The 17,566-nt window shown below is 36.6% G+C and overlaps 1 protein-coding gene across 1 annotated transcript in view; it reads left to right on the top strand.

Annotated features, from left to right (window-relative positions):
- The window catches only part of LOC101592810 (testican-3-like), a gene marked incomplete at its 3' end in the record, with an annotated part of 365,719 nt that overhangs the window by 323,132 nt on the left and 25,021 nt on the right, over window positions 1–17,566 (top strand). Inside the window, exon 5 of the mRNA XM_004648223.1 lies at window positions 15,115–15,238. Coding sequence (XP_004648280.1) covers window positions 15,115–15,238 — 124 coding nt within the window. The remainder of the gene's footprint in view (window positions 1–15,114; window positions 15,239–17,566) is intronic.

Raw genomic sequence — 17,566 nt, 5'->3', positions numbered from 1 at the left:
GTACAAGTTACTATGAAAACATTCCTTGAAGGACATTTTTGTGTGCAGCAAATCTGAGCCACTGAAGATACTACAGCGTTAATGCATCTTTGAAAGTGAATTCTTTCAAGATAGAAGACAAAAACAAGCTAGTAGAGAAAAAAATCATGAAGTGAATTAGATAGGCTTTCGGCTTCATTGTATCAATTAATTATTAACTTTAAATATACTTCCAGATAAAATAAATATGTAGTGGAAGTTTTATTCCCTTTTTCTTTATTTCAGTCTGTAACTTGTAGCCAAGTACAACAGGGCTACTGTTCATCCTTTTTATTTCTATATATTTCCTTTTCTACTAAAGTAATAAGCAAAAAAGGAAGCCAATAATTATGACTTCCATAGAGACAGTGCCTGAAAGGAAAGCTGTGCTGCCTTCCTTGAACTTTGGCAGGCCTTTAATGGCTGTTTGCTTACATAAAATGCAACGTTTATTTGTTAAGTGCAACATTTTCTCTCAAAGCTGTCAGGGTTAGTTTTGAACCACAGTTAAACATTTTTTTCTTGCATTTGCAAATGTTCAAAATCAAAAGAATTTTCATAACCAAGACAGATTTTAAAATATAAAATATACTTTGAATGTTCAAACAGAATATTTTCTCCTGTCTTTGGAAAAATGATGCATTGTTAATCATTTTCTTTTTGGTAGAATATAATTTCCCCTTTTAGTTACTTAACTGATACTGTTACTTTTAATATGGGAAAGCGTTCTTCCAAATATCGAATTACTTAATCTTAGAATCACATTTTTGTGAACTTAGGCGTAAGTTCACACTTTTCTCAGTGCTGACCCTACAGAATTACCTAAGGTTAAGCATGATTGAAAGATTATTTCTGCTTCATTGGAAACATAAATAATTGAAAGAGCAGGACTTCCTTGATTTAATTTAGTAATATTTTCTCTCTCTGTGTTATGGTCTATGTCTAGCTGTCCCCCCAAAATCTCATACAGTCATGGGGCAGACTTCTAGTTTGTGATTGACTCATGATCCTCTGGGATTATTGGTGTGAGTTCTGCTGGGATTATGGGTGCAAGTGCTACTGGGATTATGGATGTGAGTACTACACACAGCCTGGGCGGATAGTCTGAATACAACATAAAGGAGACAGACCTGCTCTCTGTACCATTATTGCTGCTAGTCCTCCCTTTGGCTCTCTGCTCTTTGCCTCCACCATGAAAGGTTACACTCTGCTATTTCCCTCTCTGCCTTGGAGCCAGTTGAGTATGGACTAGAACCTCCAATAACTGTGAGCTAAGTAAACCTTTTGTTCCTTCGTTTTGAGTGTTGGGTATTTGTCTCCAGCAATAAAAGAAGAGTAACTGAGACTCACTCTCTCTCTCTCTCTCTCTCTCTCTCTCTCTGTCTCTCTCTCTCTCTGTCTCTCTCTCTGTCTCTCTCTTTATTTTTCCTGCTCTCTCTCTCCCCTTCTTCCTTTCTTCCTTCCTAAAAACTGAGCACATGGATATTCTACCACTAAGCTACATTCCCATCCTTTTATATATTTTTACACATGTTTTGCTAAGTAACCCAAGATGGGCTAAAATATCAGACCCTCCCACCTCAGCCTCTTGAATATGTGCAACCATACCCTGCCTTAATTTTTGTGTTAAATATAGGAATTTAGATATAATGAATATTCTCATAGACATATCTATGTTAGAATATTTCTATCAACTAAAAATGAAACGAGTCAGACAGATAGCTCAGAAGACTTAAACACCTGCTTAGGCAGAGCGTAGGGGCTGGGGTTCGATATCCTGCAACACGGGCCACCGGCCATGCCCACAGGGCCCACTGAGATGGCGATGAGACTGGGGGTGGTAGTACGTGCTTGTAATCCCAGTGCTTGCTGAAAACAGGAAGATCACTCTGAGTCCAATCTATATAGTGAGACCCTGTAGACCCTGCACTAAATAAGTACATACATACAAACATTAAAATGAAACAGTACACTAATTAATCTTAAACATTTAGGCAAATGAGGTCTTTTTTAAGTTAATTGCACATAAACTTCAAGTTAAGCTACAAACATTCTTTAGATAATATTTGGTAAGAACAGACTTTTGAAAACAAATTAACAAATAATAATCAGACATTTTTGTTTTGTATGTTAAAAATTAACGTAGAAATGCATACAATATTAGAGTACAGTTTTTATGAGCAGAATATATATATGGTGTGTGTGTGTGTGTGTGTGTGTGTGTGTGTGTGTGTGTGGAACCGGGCATTGAACTCAGGTCCTTGCGCCTGCCAGGGAAGCGCTTATTCCACTGAGCCATCTCCCCGGCCCCAGAATATATTTATTGAGGGAAAGAAAGCTCCCGTTCGAGAGAAGGACAGGAGGGGAACCCGAGAGGGTTGTTCCCCAGAAGCTATCTCTTCCAGGGACTTTTACAGAGGAAAAACCATGTGGTGAGGCAGTTCTAAGGTGGTGGAGAAGACATGGGAACTCATTTAGTTGGGCATGAGGTGGGACAAAACTTTGGTCAACCAAGGAGATTACAAGCGCATAGCAAGTGGGCATGAATACAGGACAGGGTCTCTTCCTGTTGGGCGTTGGACTAGTGACTCATTTGGACTCTTTCAAGGTAATTGATACCTACTTAGGATATCAATCCCTGATGCTCATCCCTAGGGAAGTGTGTAGCAGTATTTGTTTCCTCTTTTGTCTTGAGGTGTGGCCCATATTGAAGTGTCTGTCTCTTCCAAGGTGAAAAGCCACCTTGTCATGCATCTTGTCTCCTTGAGGGCCTGGCCCTGTCTGACTGCCTATAATATTTCTATCCAGTTCAGCTGCCTAAAACATTCTCCCCTCTGAAGAAGTAACCCAAAATGCGGTGAGGGAACCATGGGCAATGACTGCTCTGGCTTCTTCAGGCTGAAAAGGGTAGTAGTTGTTGACTGGCAGTTAGAGATACTCTCCAGAGGTTCTATCTAAAGGCCCTCAGTAGATACCAGGCATTTTCATCTTAGGTAAACTTATAGCTTTGAGTCTGGAGGAGACAAAGCTGAAAAAACAAATAAATATGCCTAAGTCAAATAATTGCAACAGGATAATTATGAAAAAGACGGGTCAGAATTTTTTGTAAGTCCATTAGCAGATAAGTCTTAAATGTGGGGTTTAATTCCTTTTATCTTCCATGACCATTGGGTCTCAAATAAAGTGGCCTACTCTTATGTCTCACCAACTCTACTGTTACTAGGGGTACATGAATTGTCAGACCTAGGGAAAACACTGTGTACTCTCCAGTTTGCAAGTGGGGCCACTAGCTAGGTAGCTACTGACAAATTTGCATACACATCTATTAAAAGTTTAACAGGCTTTCTCCTTATATTGGCAGTTAACATGGGTTCCTTTAGGCTGAGAGGTGAAGACTCATGATTTTATCAATCTGAAACTTTTTCTGATTCCATAATGACCACTTTCTTTTATTCCTTTTCTAGCAGCTTTGGACATTTTTGTGTGAAATATTCCTTCTCTCTCTCTCTGGATCTAAGGAAGCATAACTTTTTCTCTGTTTCCTGACTGGCCTTCATTCCTATAGGATGCTAGTATTACTATTCTCATTTTTTGTCTGTAATTTCATTCTATATCCTTTCAAACTTTTTAAAGTAATATCAATTGTAACTCACTAGCTATTAGACCCCTTTATTTATGGAGCATGACAGTTTTCTATAAGTACCTCTAACTTTAGTGAAGAGAGGTCATACTTGTATTAACTATCAACATGAAATACCTGAGTTGCATCAGAAATCAACCAGGTTAACTTACACACTCATCATGAAATATATGTCACAAATACAAGGCCTGGCTCTATCTATAGGCCGAAAACTATTGGACACTGTGTAGCCAGTGTTTTTAGAACATTTTTATGCTGATAAGATTTTATCTGTCCTTGGAAACCTGTTTTAACTAGCGAAATACCTTTTAAGTCTTGTACATGAACAACAATATTTATTACATTTGTAAAACAGTCTCAGCATCATCTTGATTAGGAAGCAACCTGACTATATTGTAGTATCTCAATTACAGCTAAAGCAAGATGTTTTCTAAAGTTTGTTTCTATTGAGGTACCATGACTGGAAGAAAAGTCCGGGTTGGAGAAGGACAAAGAGACCTATGCCAATATCCAGCAATAGGCTGGGTTTTCCTGTAGTCATGATTACTCAGGACTCCTCCCTGGAGATGACAGGTAAAGATAACAGAATGGCCAGAGGGAGGAAGCAGGCCCAGAGCCCTTCTGTCCTACTGGACCATCTGGGAAGATGAGCCTGAGCTCTGGAGTCTTTACCTCAGAGTGCTGTCTCACTTCTAGTGGTTGCCTTGGCAGTCAGGGCATGACTTGTGGGCCTCTCGAGGCCGTCTGTCTTATGCTGGCTTGGCTTCTTACCTTATCATCATTGAGCTCTTCTTGGAGCCCAGAGAATCAGACTTAGGGTTTGTTTTGAGGCTGCACGAAAGGTGGCCATTTTTGATCTCTTTGTTTTCTCTCCTTGGTTTTCTCCCAGTTCCGTTTATAAGATGCTAAGGAAGCGGTTTTCACTGTAGTTTCAAGTTATGTAAACTTGAAATCTGTCTTTTGTAGCTCCTGAACTTATCTGTAAGAGTAATCTGTCTCCCTATTTAATTAGCATCTGAGGAATTATGTCTTACCTGTGCCTCTATTAAACATTACAAGAAATCAGAGAGGTGTTCATCTTTCTCCTGGTAAATAGCTAAAATTTAAAATAACTGGAAGGTTTGGTTTTAGTTCTTTCTAGACCTTCAAGAATACACACTTGAAAGAAAATGTCTTTTCCAGTCTCCTGCCCACCTATTAGGTCAACAGGGCTCTGACTGCTTGAGCTCCCATAGGAAAAGGTAGTTCCACTGGTTGTCTATCTCTTGACTCTTTAAACTTAACAATATAATATTCCTCTCCAAATGTAGTAGCAACTTGTAATGCTACCTTTATTTCCATAGAAGTCAAAGCTTGGTTTTAAGATTAACATTACATCTCTCTAATCTGGTTCATAAATCTGAGTAAATTGTTTAAAGACATCAATGTATTTATCAGGGTCATCTAAGGCACATGAACTCTAGAAGTTCCAAATTGCCTATTTACTTCTTTAAAAGCTATTATCCTTGAAAACCTTGCATAAACTCAGCTAAGAATGGGTGTAGCTTTTTAGAGGCCTGGATTACAGCTATTTTAGAAGCCCACTCTTTAAAAAGACAAATAAGGGGCTCAGACCCTTATAAAGGCGAGATAGCTCAGTGGTCTAAAGTGCCTGCTTAGGCAAGCTTAGGCAAGCATGCAGGGACCTCGGTTAGATCCCCAGCACCACATGCCATGCCAGCCCCACCCCCAGGGTGGGCTGAGCTGACCATTAAAAAACAAATAAGTAAATAATAAATAAAAAGGCAAATAAGGGAAACCTTGCTTTCAGTAGTGGTGGGCAAGGCTGAACTGCCTGGTTTTCCTGTAGCTCACATCTATATTTCAAAACATAAATAACAATGTCCTTCTTAATGCAAACAAAATCTGAACATAAGACAGACATTTTTACCATTTTCCTTTTTACATCATCTTTCTAGTTATAAAATAGCATCACAGTTGATACTTTCCTCTGTATTCCATTTGGATTAAATGTCTCTTTTTCAGAATGTAAGAGTCAACCATCTTCAGTGCCTAATGAATCATTCTAAAGGAGTAAGAGGCTTTGACTGTGAGATAACTTGGAATTCAATAGAAATTACCTTTTAGACATCCCCACCTTTTTTCTAGCTAATTCTTCCACCCAGGCATCCATAGAGTAGCCCTCTCCAGAGCAGGTAGATGCTTCTGTTGGAGAGAAGGGAGACAAGATCCCCCCAGATATCAACCCTTGAACTGGTGCATGATTCCTATCTCCTAAAGCATCTCACAAACCTTCACTTACTCTTACTGAATATTTGTGAATATAAATTATAATTGGTCCAGTGACCAGAACATCTGCAGAAGGAAGCATAACTATTGTATAAAAATGTGAATTGAAAGCAGAGTACTTCTCAGGCTACAAAAGTCTCTTCTAGAGATAGATAGAACCATTGACTGGAGGGGTTTGGCCCTCTGAACTGAGCCCAGTCTCCAGACACTTGTTTTCTATCTGATCACCTACATAAACATTTTTAGCAACTAGGTAAGATTTAACCTCGAAGCTCACAGGTGAAACATTTATCTTCTAACAATCACAGTTTACAAGTTGGTTAAAAACACAATATAGCTGGCAAAAATTTCTTTTAGTTACTGTGTAAGGTACAGGTGTAAATCATTCCCTTGATAGCTGCCATAGAATGTAAAGTATTACAAGCTGCCTCAGCCTAATTTCTGGAATAGTGACTCATTAAGTTGTTCTATTGAAAATCTCAAGTATAATTCCTAGTTTACTAGCAAAAAGAGAAAAAAATACAATAGGTCATTGGAGATCTTTCAGTGGTGAGAGCCACTTTCCACCAAGAACCTTTAGGCATCTGCCAGAGAGTAGCCCTGGCCATGACCCTTCAGGTGTTCTCAGTTCCTATTGGCTCACACAACCAGAGCGCAGTCTCCAGAAAGGAATCCCAACAGTTTCTCTGGTCAACATTCCATCAGTTATAGGCTTCAATGGGGATTCATCAAAGAATGGCTGGGACTTAATTGATACTTTCCTCTGTTTCAAAGAGTGGCAGCTGCTCTAAGAGCATTTATTAGCTAGCTGGCAGAGTAACTACTATTTGTCCAAGTTCTATAAGGGATAGTTAAAAGCTTGAACAAGATTACCTATCACTCTACATTAAATGTTTTAAAGTCTGTAACTTATAATTAGACTTAAGAGAAATAGTTGAGGTCCTCCCTCACACTAAATGTGTTTTGGTCCCATAAATGTCCTGCTTTTGGAGATAGCTCCTTCTGGTGTCACCCAGAAGCCAGTTCTCTCCACTTTGTCCTAGGTTTAGCCTCCCAAAGGAGACCTGCCCAGAACACTAAGCCATGATATGGCTTTCATATGTGTCCTCCTGGACAGGCATAGTTCCTCTTTGTCTCATCTGACCCAGAGATGGGGTATGTGTCCTTTTTCTAAAATGACTTCCTTGTCTTCGGTGTCAACAAACGCTCATTTTCTAATGGCTTTTTGGAGCAATCTATATCATTCTCCTAATTTTACATCCCTCTAAAAAGGAAAGTACAAAGAGGTGGGAAAATTAGGAGTATGGTCAAAGGAAGGAAATGGAAACAGATCAGGCCTGACATTTCCTCTAGCATGTAAAGGGAGATCAGAATGAGTCTTTCTCAGTGAAACCTGTCCTCCAAGTCTTTAAGAATGGTTGTCGACCTAATGTCATTTAGTTGGCAAAAGTAGTTCCATGTTTTATATACAAACATGTATATTTTTAAAGTCTGACCTGGCTGAAAGTCCCATCTTACAGAAGTTTACATAAAATCCAGTAGGAGTCTTACTAACGTTACTCTCTCTAGCACTATTGTCTAAATTCAAGCAAGGAATACCAGTACAGTTACATGTAGTTCAAATGCAACATATGCAAGTACAAAACAGCAATAAAATGTCCCATTAAGGAAATATCATAACCTTATAATATTGCCAAGTTTTAACTTAGATTTGCCAACAACATTTTGACCAATATTTTAACAAAACCACATCAAAGACAAAGCATAAGCAATTGTAAGCAATTTTAACAGAACTATGAGCCAAAACTATATGAAGTAAAACATGAACAATTAGGAGCAATGAGCAAAGACATATCAACACTTGAAGCATAAAGGTTTGTTACCTAAGCAAGTCCCAATCCAGGATTTATGAAAGAAAGCAAACTCATACCTCCATCCAATGATCTCGGTGGGAACGTCCAAATGATACAGGGAGAAAAACTGATCTTGAGTGGGTTACCACCAAATGATACAGGGAACCTCCAAATGATATAGGGGAAAAATGATCTCCTGACCTGACCTGCATGAGTTAGTGATCACTAAAACTGAAGAATGAATTTTAGGAACAAATGGAGGTTATGAGAATATATTTATTGAGGGAAAGAAAGTTCTTGTCTGAGGGAGGGACAGGAGGGGGACCCGAGCAGGTTGTCCCCCTACAGTACAGTTTTTTATAACACTTAAAATTGATGTGAACATTTGTTGAAGAACTGTAAGAAAGACAAAATGAGAAGACCCTTGAAGCCCTTGTCAGACAATTACAAGGACCAGAATCTTGAGGGAGATAATTAAACTTCTTCAAATTTTCTCTTTCTACCTTCACAATTTGCAGCATAATTAATATGAATGAAGCAATGCTAAAGTAATAGATAACATTACAATACGTGTTTGTCCCTCTTTAGGGTGTGAATATGATTGAAAATCTAAACTGGAATTTGTGGTAATACTTTGCTCAACTCCCAACACATTGCCTTATACTAATATTTTATTATTTGGAAGCATAAATTAATGTCCTAGCATGTCCTTGTTCTAGTGACTGGAATTATGTCTAATTATTAATTAAGAAGCCAGTTTATCATAACTAGGATCATGAATTTTCAATCTGTTGCCATATAACTTGATGAAAATAGATTTATAGACATTTTTAATACATAACTGTACTGATGATTCTTTATAGCTTATTTAGGAAAGATCATTTGGAGTTAAATAAAAATTTTCTATAGTATAATTGAGAAAAATTCTAGCAATGAAAATAATGTTTGGAACTAAGTATGTAGAAACAGTATTAGGATCTTAGATTATTACAACCTAATTAAATATACTTACATTTCAAACCTGTAATACTAATTCAATCCAATGAGGGTCACACTGAAGAACAGATTATAAATAAATATGCATGGATATCGTTTGTAGCTGTCTAGTTTCACATAGTGAAATAGTTTATTAGTGTCCTCAACAACTCTAAATATCCTTACCATTTATAAAAAGTTGGTATTATTCAGACTTCATTAAAACTTGCCAATAATTAAAGTTTCTTGGTGTAGCATAGGTTTAGAATAATATCAATGAAAGATCCACAGAAATATGATTTGATTCTTGAAATAAATCGAGACTGAATTGCACTTTTCCTAAAGATCAGTGTAATGCTATAAGCCTTGTTTTAAGATTAGTTCATTGAAAATAATTCTTCTTGTAAATGACTACTTTTATTTAAACACCAGTACTTAATTTTATTATCTCTGTGAAACAAGTACTTCCTTTGATTTCTTGATGACAATACTATAACCTGTTATTTGGCTTAGAAAGCACAAATATGAAATGTATCATTAATCAGTTTTTACCATATATTCAATTTATGTTAGAAACAGCTTTAGAAGATATAATTTATTAATTATTCCTAAAAACTACAGCATTTATTTTTCGAAACCAAGGATTGAACTTAGGCCCTTGTGCTTGCCAGGCAAGTGCTTATTGTACTGAACTATTTCCCCAGCCCACCAATGCATTTTAAAATGTTTTGAAATGGACTTTTTTGTAGGAAACTTTGTTCTTCATAAAATAAATACCATAAAGATTTTACATTGATATTGCAGATTAAACTATGACAATTTATTATATAATATTCATTGTTTTATAGTACTGGTATTCACATTATTTTGTAGTATGAACTTTTATATTCATAGAGTGCTTTAAAATTATAATATATGGTTTGTTTTGTCTTATCTCAGTGTTCAAATTACTGAAAAATGCAGTGCAGAAATCATTTAAAGTGAATAGTAGCTGATGTAATTTTAAGCAGTTTTCCATCCAACTTTCATATAATTTTTTCTGTCCATCTTCCAAGAAATTTTGCTGCATCCTGCTAATGCTTTCTGTGCTTCTCTGGGGCCAAGATTAAAACAGGGGGGTGGAGAGAGAGAGAGAGAGAGAGAGAGAGAGAGAGAGAGAGAGAGAGAGAGAGAGAGAATCCTTGTTTTCTGAGAGGTTCTAGCCAACACAGAAGGAAACATGATTTGCCATTCCTGTCTTAAGAAAAATTTCACAACAATGCAAGAATTTTAATTACATAAAAAGAAAAATGTTAGGTATAGTTAGTGAAGAAGTAATTTTTCAAATTTCTGTCAATTGTGATATCACATTGTGACCCTCTAAACTTGCATATTGTTTTATTAAATGAATTTTTTTTTCAGAACTGGGGATTGAACTCTGGGGATTGCTAGGCAAGCGCTTGTTCTACTGAGCTATCTCCCTAGCCCTGAAAATAATGCTTTTTTTGTTGTTGCTGAAGCAGTTCTGAGAAAAAAAAAAATATATATATATTTATAAAATATTTTATATTTTATATTTTATATTTTCTCTATATTACATATAGAGAAAAACAATCTCTGCAAGCCTGAAAATTAACATAGAAACCAATGGTTCCCTATTAAGTTGAATGTCTAATATATGATTGGGTATTTGTTGCGTTTGCATTTTAAGGCCTTGAGAATTGAGAATGTCTGATAGATGGAGCCAAATTCATGAACTACAAGGTTTTAGAAAAATAAATATTCATTTATTCTGTAATATTCCTTACAATTTATTCATGTGCCACAACTTCAGTACAAATATCAAATTTTAACTGTACTTTTATCAAAATCATTTTCTTTAAATAGCACCATGTAGGCTAGAGAGATAGCTCAGCGATCTAAGTGCCTGCCTGCCAAGCACAAGGACCCAGGTTCAATCCCCAGTACTGCGTGCCATGCTTGGCCTGAACCACTGGGCGTGCTGTACTGGCCACCTAAACCAGGCGAGGTGGTGCATGCATGTAATCCCACCACTGGAGGGGCTGAGACAGAAGGATCACTATGAGTCCAAGCTGTATAACAAGACCCTGTATCAAATAAATTAATTAATAGATAAATAATTTTTAAATAATATAAAATAAATAAGATCGTGTTTTATTTTCTCACTTCTCTGATATCACATGACAGAATTCTGTGTCCTGATACATGTTAATGGCCAAACCTTATAGCTTGAGTTTCTTGGTAATTTCTTGCCCCTCTCAAATTCATTCTTCACCCCATAACAGTGTACTCAAGCCACTTGGTAACCCTAAGTCAAGTTCTAAAAACATAACATATGACCAATATGCCCATCTAGGACTCTACTTCTGTTGAATGTTTTCATATGTAATTTTATTGATTGATAGATTCATGGCTTGCTTGGCATGAAATGAACCATAATGATGAAGCCTATCATTGAACAAGTGAAGAAATTAAGAAGCCAAGAAGTTACTGACTTGTCAAAACTGATTAATGACATGGTCAAATGTAAAATAAATCAAATTGACTTAGTTGTTTTCCTTATTAATTAATTTTGTAACATCATCCATCCTCTTTCCAAAATTGATGTACACCCCAAAACATGGAAGTTTAATTCACATTATACTGTTAAGACACCTAACACAATTAGGCAAACTGAACATTAGACTTTATTGAGTAGATGCAGCAGTGATTTAAATCACAGTTGTCAGAGAACTTAGAAATTCTAAGTTTCTCTTATGAGACTGATGTTAAAAATTTGTACTGAAGATGAGAGGATAATGTATACTAAGGTAAAAAGTGAATCAGAAACAATGGTACTACTTCAGACAATGAGGAGATAATGTAACTGGGCTCCCTGACAAAGAGTCAGGTAAAGGAATCTTTGAAATAGTATAGATTCTTCTTTGTTTTTTAATTTTCCAGAAAATAGAATTATAATAACAGTTGTATTGGTATGGAACTTAGTCCTTTGTATTAGAAGATTAGAAAAGAAAACTCTGGGGAGGGGGGAACATGACTCTGTTTATTGTATTCTATCATCTAATGTTGCATTTCCTTGGGCTCACAAAGGCATTTTTTGAACGCCTTACAAGGGCAAAAGAAGTTCTCATGATGCTGTTACAAAATAGATAAAGTGCCAACTCAAATTTTTTAAACAAAATTGTCTGAAAGCTCATTCTCCTGGGCCAGCCAAATAGCTCAGTGGATTAAAGCACCTGCAAGCAAGCACAGGGCCCAGGGCTTCCATCCTTGGGCCTGCTATGCCAGCCCCATCCCCAGGGCACACTGAGATAGCAGTTGAGACTGGCATGGTGGTGTATGCCTGTTATCCCAGCTTTTGGGAGGCTGTAAACAGGCGGATCACTATGAGTCTGATCTAGTACTGAGACCCTGCACACTGTAGACCCTTCACTAAAGTACAACATAAAGAAAGAGAGAAAAAAATAGTTCTAAAAGTATATTCCAAAATTGTTACTGGAAAAGTTATTTTACTATTTTTTCTTAGTCATATTGAGTATTATATCAAATTAATGAAAAAACTTATTATTCTATTGATAATAATGGAAGATAGCAGCAAATTAACTTGTATATACAAAAATTAGATTTACCCTCCAATGGACAAGACCTTTTCTATGTCTGAGGTATGCAGAGTAATAGGCATAGGATGCTCTTCCAGACCAACTTCCTCACCTGTCATTTTCCATTCTCAGTTGCCAGGTTATCATGGTGATAACCTGAGCTACCTTTCTTAAGCATTATTTTTGTATATCTTGGCCTGTAAGATTCTTCCCTGAAATAATCCACTCTGAAAACTACATCAGTCTCTCTGAAATCTGCCCTACAAAATTCAGTAAAAATAAAAGATGAACTCCATTTATATGCAATGTATGCTTTCATATATTGTAGATATTAAATGAAATTTTAAGAAATATACATCATAGCTACACTTATTCCACCTAGTGTTGCAATTTTTATATTTATTTATTTATTTTTAGGGAGGGGTCTACAGGGTGTTCAAGGTCTCACTACTAGATCCAACTTGCAGTGATCCACCTGTTTACAGCCTCCCAACAGCTGGGGTTACAGGTGCATGCCACCAAGCCCAGTTTCAATTGCTGTCTCAGTGCACCCCGGGGGTGAGGCTGGCATGGCTGGCCCAGGGATTGAACCCCCAGCCCTTGCGCCTGCTTACAGGCACTTTAATCTGCTGAGCTATTTGGCCAGTCCAACCTAGTATTTCTAAGAACAAAGTATTTCAATAGAGAAGTTTGGGAAGAATGCATGATTCTAGGGGAAGCATTAGTGATGCCAAACCATGCAAATTTTAGCTCATAAGTTACCTTTGGACAGAAGGACCCTGGATATGCCAAAATCCTTTCCATGATGAACACAGATAGAACTGTCACATGGACAAATGGAGCTTTCGCAATGCTAAGCATGCATTGTGCAGGATCGGCAATGTGTGTGACCTGCGGAGCTGCCCACCTCTATGCTGGTGGCTGAGTCTGGCCTACCTGCAATATTAAGAGTAATCAGAATTACTTGGAATCACTTCAGCCTGCTAGTAAAACACTATGCTCTGGTGTTAGTTAAGTTGTAGTTTTCATGTGTAAAGGCTTTGCTTTCTTAATATGAGTGCTTTGCTTTCAAAAATAAATGGTATTCGTGTCTGTATGTGTGTATTTTAATTGATGCACGTTAGTGCCTTGTCAATGACTTGTGGGTGTGTAGAATGACTTAAGTAATAAAATTCAGATAAAATATTTTCCTTGATTAGGAACACAAACTCAGTAATACCTCTTCTAATCTACGTGAAAAACAAAAAGTTGCATAATTCTTTGTCTTAATTTTATTACACAAATTGAAAGTACAGGGCTAATTGTCTTTATATCTTTATTGCATTTCTGGAACTTATCAGTGTTGAGATGGTATAGACTAATGTTTCAGGTTTTTCACTGTGCTATGCCAATTATTCAATCAGGAACAACACTATAATGATTTTTCCAGTGTATCTATTATGAGATGAATTATGAGACCCAGCAAGGTTGTAATGTGACCTCTTGGTGTATTTTACAAAATGGAAATAAAGACAATGTCTGTGGAACTCTGAAAGTCTTCATAAAAACTTTATAAAAATTAGATTTAGCAGAGAGAGAGCATGAGAATGAGAGTGAGAGTGAGAGTGAGAGTGAGAGAGAGAGAGAGAGAAGAGAAGAGAAGAGAAGAGAAGAGAAGAGAAGAGAAGAGAAGAGAAGAGAGGAGAAGGGAGAATCTTAAGATCTTAATTCCTGTTCAGATTTTATCAGATTTGAAATAGAATGTTTGAATTTGTTTTCCTGTATTAAAATTTTTTACAGTGCTAATTAATAATTTGAAATCAGGTTTTTGTAGATTTGACTTTTTAATGAAAAACATATTTCTATTAAAACATCTGCTTTCATCATGACAGTGCATCCAATTCCTTCTTTCATAGACAAATATGAACAATTATTGAGTTATTCTAAATATTAAATGTTTTGCTGTCAATTACCTATTTCTTTCTTCTTTCCTAACTCTTTTCCTAGCTCTATGTAAATTGTTCACACAAATAGAAAAATAAAGGAGTTTATTAAAGTTAAGAGACAAACTATTTTAAACTTGGGAAGAAGACAGTGGGTTTTCCCTCATTGTTTTAGATCAAAGCCCAGTATAAACATTTTGAGACATTTCTACAGTGTAGAAGAGAGTGTTATCATTAAACCTACTAATTTGATGCTAAGACACAAGTAGATGTGGAAAATTACAATTGTTTATTGCTGCTTTCTTTAAAAGTAAGCTGCTCTTATATTTTTTAATTTTTTTTCCTGCTCTTGTCTTTAAGCAGCAAGTGTATTAGGTGTTTTTTATTTCTACTTTTTACTTTTTGTTACATTGTTGATAAACTAATCCACGGATGGTGCCAGGCGTGTGAGCTCTGTTGTGCTGAACAAGAACTGCTGCTGCTTTGAAGGCTACTGAAGACTCATTTCATCACTAGGAGTCAAAACCAAAGAATCCACAAAGCAAAATCTAAATGCAGCTCGTATGTGACTACCAGAAAATTTAAAGGAATATATTGTTTTCGGAGCAAACAAACTCAGAGACGTGAGAACAAAGCAAGAACGACTATCAATCAGATTAATGCACTTCAAATGGGAACAGAGATTACAGATTATCATCCATATTAAAGAGCTGCTATTATGTGAAAGAAGATGTGCTTATTTGTGCACGTGTACGTATTTTTTCACTTGGGAAGCATGGAAGTTTCCTGGCTTATCTTTTATTTTTCTTTTTGAACAGTATGAAAGAAGCAGGAGTGGGTCATAAGGAGTGGAGAACTCTCGCATCACCCGCCTGTAATCAGTGCCCAATGGTCTCCACCAGCCCTGTGTGTGGTTCTGATGGTCATTCCTATTCTTCTCAGGTAAAGAGAACTGTATTCATTTAATACGCACTAAGCACTGTGTTTCTTAGTAAATAGTTAAAATGATTACTTCTTCAGTGGGTTGTCCAAGTAATTTATTTATTCAGCTTTTAAAATATAATGAATAATCTTACTGGAAAGTATATTTTAATGTACATTCCTTTTTTATGTCAAAATTCTTAAAGTGTGAAATACTAAAACCATGAATACTCTGAGTTTTAGCTATTCAAGCTAAGATTTCCTTTGTTCCTTCGATGGAAGATGTCAGAAATGCTGGATGTTAAATAGCATTAATTAAAGTTATTTTTATTTTAAAAATGGGTACTAGAATCTGGTACTGAAATTACTTTTAAAAACTTTCATGACACTTCCTATCTCATCTCATTTTCACCTCCACAAATGAAAAAAGAAAAAAAAAATCTTTTGCCAGATGAGAACACTTTCAGGAATTTAGAGCAAGTCGACAAGCTTAACATTTGTTTGGCCTCATAGGCAAGCTTTGGTGTCACCTCTGCTCTTGTTATCTATGGTCTTTTTTATTATATTATCCTGAGATTTTACTTGGCATCACATACTGCTAAAATATTTATGATATTTTAAATCTTCACCTAAGACATTGTTGAGTTTTCTTTGATTATGTGACAGGAAGGAGCATAGGTTTAAAAACTTTTACCTAAAAGCCTAAGGGCTGGGTACAGAAAGTAAGATGAACGAGGATGCAGGATCTTCTGGCTCATACATCACTAATCTTTGTCAATAAAGAATGAAAATTATGCTTAGGTAGTGGGAACAACTTTAAGTCCTTGTGTTTATTACAGAGCAATGGTGAGCTTCAAATTCATGTCCCCTGTTCCACATGTTTTGGTGTTTTCCACGAATAATCCTGACACAAAGACTATCCAGAAGCCAGATTATTAGTCTGGAGTGGGGGCACTCACATCCAGGGCAGAATACAAGTCCTGGTCTTTAGCCTTCCTCACACATGATTTTGTGTTTTGCACATCCGGATTTTTTTCTTCCTGCAGCTCAGGTGCAGAGATGAAATTGTAAATGATATCACCATTATGCAATGTAAACTACACTAGATGCAGGAACTAGGCATCAGATGGAAAAAGGGACTTTCAGAAGACAAGTAAAGTGAAGACTTTAGTTCAAAGGTATTACCAGGATACACTTTTCACATTATAGCTTATTACACAAAGTGGCCAATTTTTATGTATTTAGTACAGGGTCTGCAGGGTCTCTCTACACACATCAGACTCATAGTGATCCTCCTGTTTTCAGCCTTCCAAGTGCTGGGATTACAGGTGCAGCCACCACACCCAGTCTTAATAGCCATTTCCATGCGTGTCGGGGGCAGGGCTGGCACAGCACACCAGGGCTTGAACCCCAGTCCCTGTGTCTCCCTAAGCAGGTGCTTTAGTCTGTTGAGCTATCTGGCTGGCCTTAAGTGACCAATTTTGACTATTTTACTGACGCTCATGTCCAGACCTTATCAGTTTTTCTAGAAATGTTCCGAAGAAAATTTAAGTAAGTTTACACATGGAAAGTGAAATCAAAAGGTGAAGAATTATAGAAAATGTTTGCTTGTCCAATATACTGGAACAATTGTTTTCCATAACTGTTTTTGCAACATTGTCTCTTTTCCTGTTAAGAGAGGTGATATTAAAAAAAATACTATAGCAAATATTTTTTTAGAAGCCAATTAGTTTTTCTTTGAAATTCTTTGAAGTTTAGCTGTGCCAGAAAGATCAAAATATAACTCCATTTGAGTTTATTTGAGAGATAATCACTCCAGAAATTGACACAAAAAATGAAGGTCTTTGTTCCTTTACTTCAGGCAAATCTGTTGATTGTGTCGTCAAGCTTCAGTAAGATCTAGCAATTGTTCCCCAATACAGCATCCATGTTAGACCACGGATGTATTTGTCACTTTATGGAAATTGTGCTACTCACTTTCAGTGAACACAATCTGTAAATGACAGTAATGTTTTACAACTAAGCAGGATAGCTATGATATAAATTCCCTGGGGAGGACAGCAGCAGATATCTTATACTCTTTTTCTGTCATACTTAATCAACTGTTGCTTAGCAATTGAACTAAACAATGGTAAATTACCTAGGAATGAGCAGTGCTTCTAAAATGGTGTGTGTGCATTTTCACACATGTGCACACAAACAAATATGTGCATATGGAGATAGAGAAATGACAAGGTTAGCACTTCGCATTCGAATGGCAAATGCAGCTCTGAGGATGATGCTTAAATTTGTTATGACTTTTATATGTAGCTATGGCTGAGAACATATTTGGTAACTTCATATTATGTA

This window comes from Octodon degus, unplaced genomic scaffold, assembly GCF_000260255.1.
Source record: "Octodon degus isolate 3935 unplaced genomic scaffold, OctDeg1.0 scaffold00366, whole genome shotgun sequence".
Lineage (NCBI taxonomy): Eukaryota > Metazoa > Chordata > Mammalia > Rodentia > Octodontidae > Octodon > Octodon degus.
The sequence above is the reverse complement of the archived record's forward strand: the minus strand, read 5'-3'. Positions and strand labels throughout refer to the sequence as shown.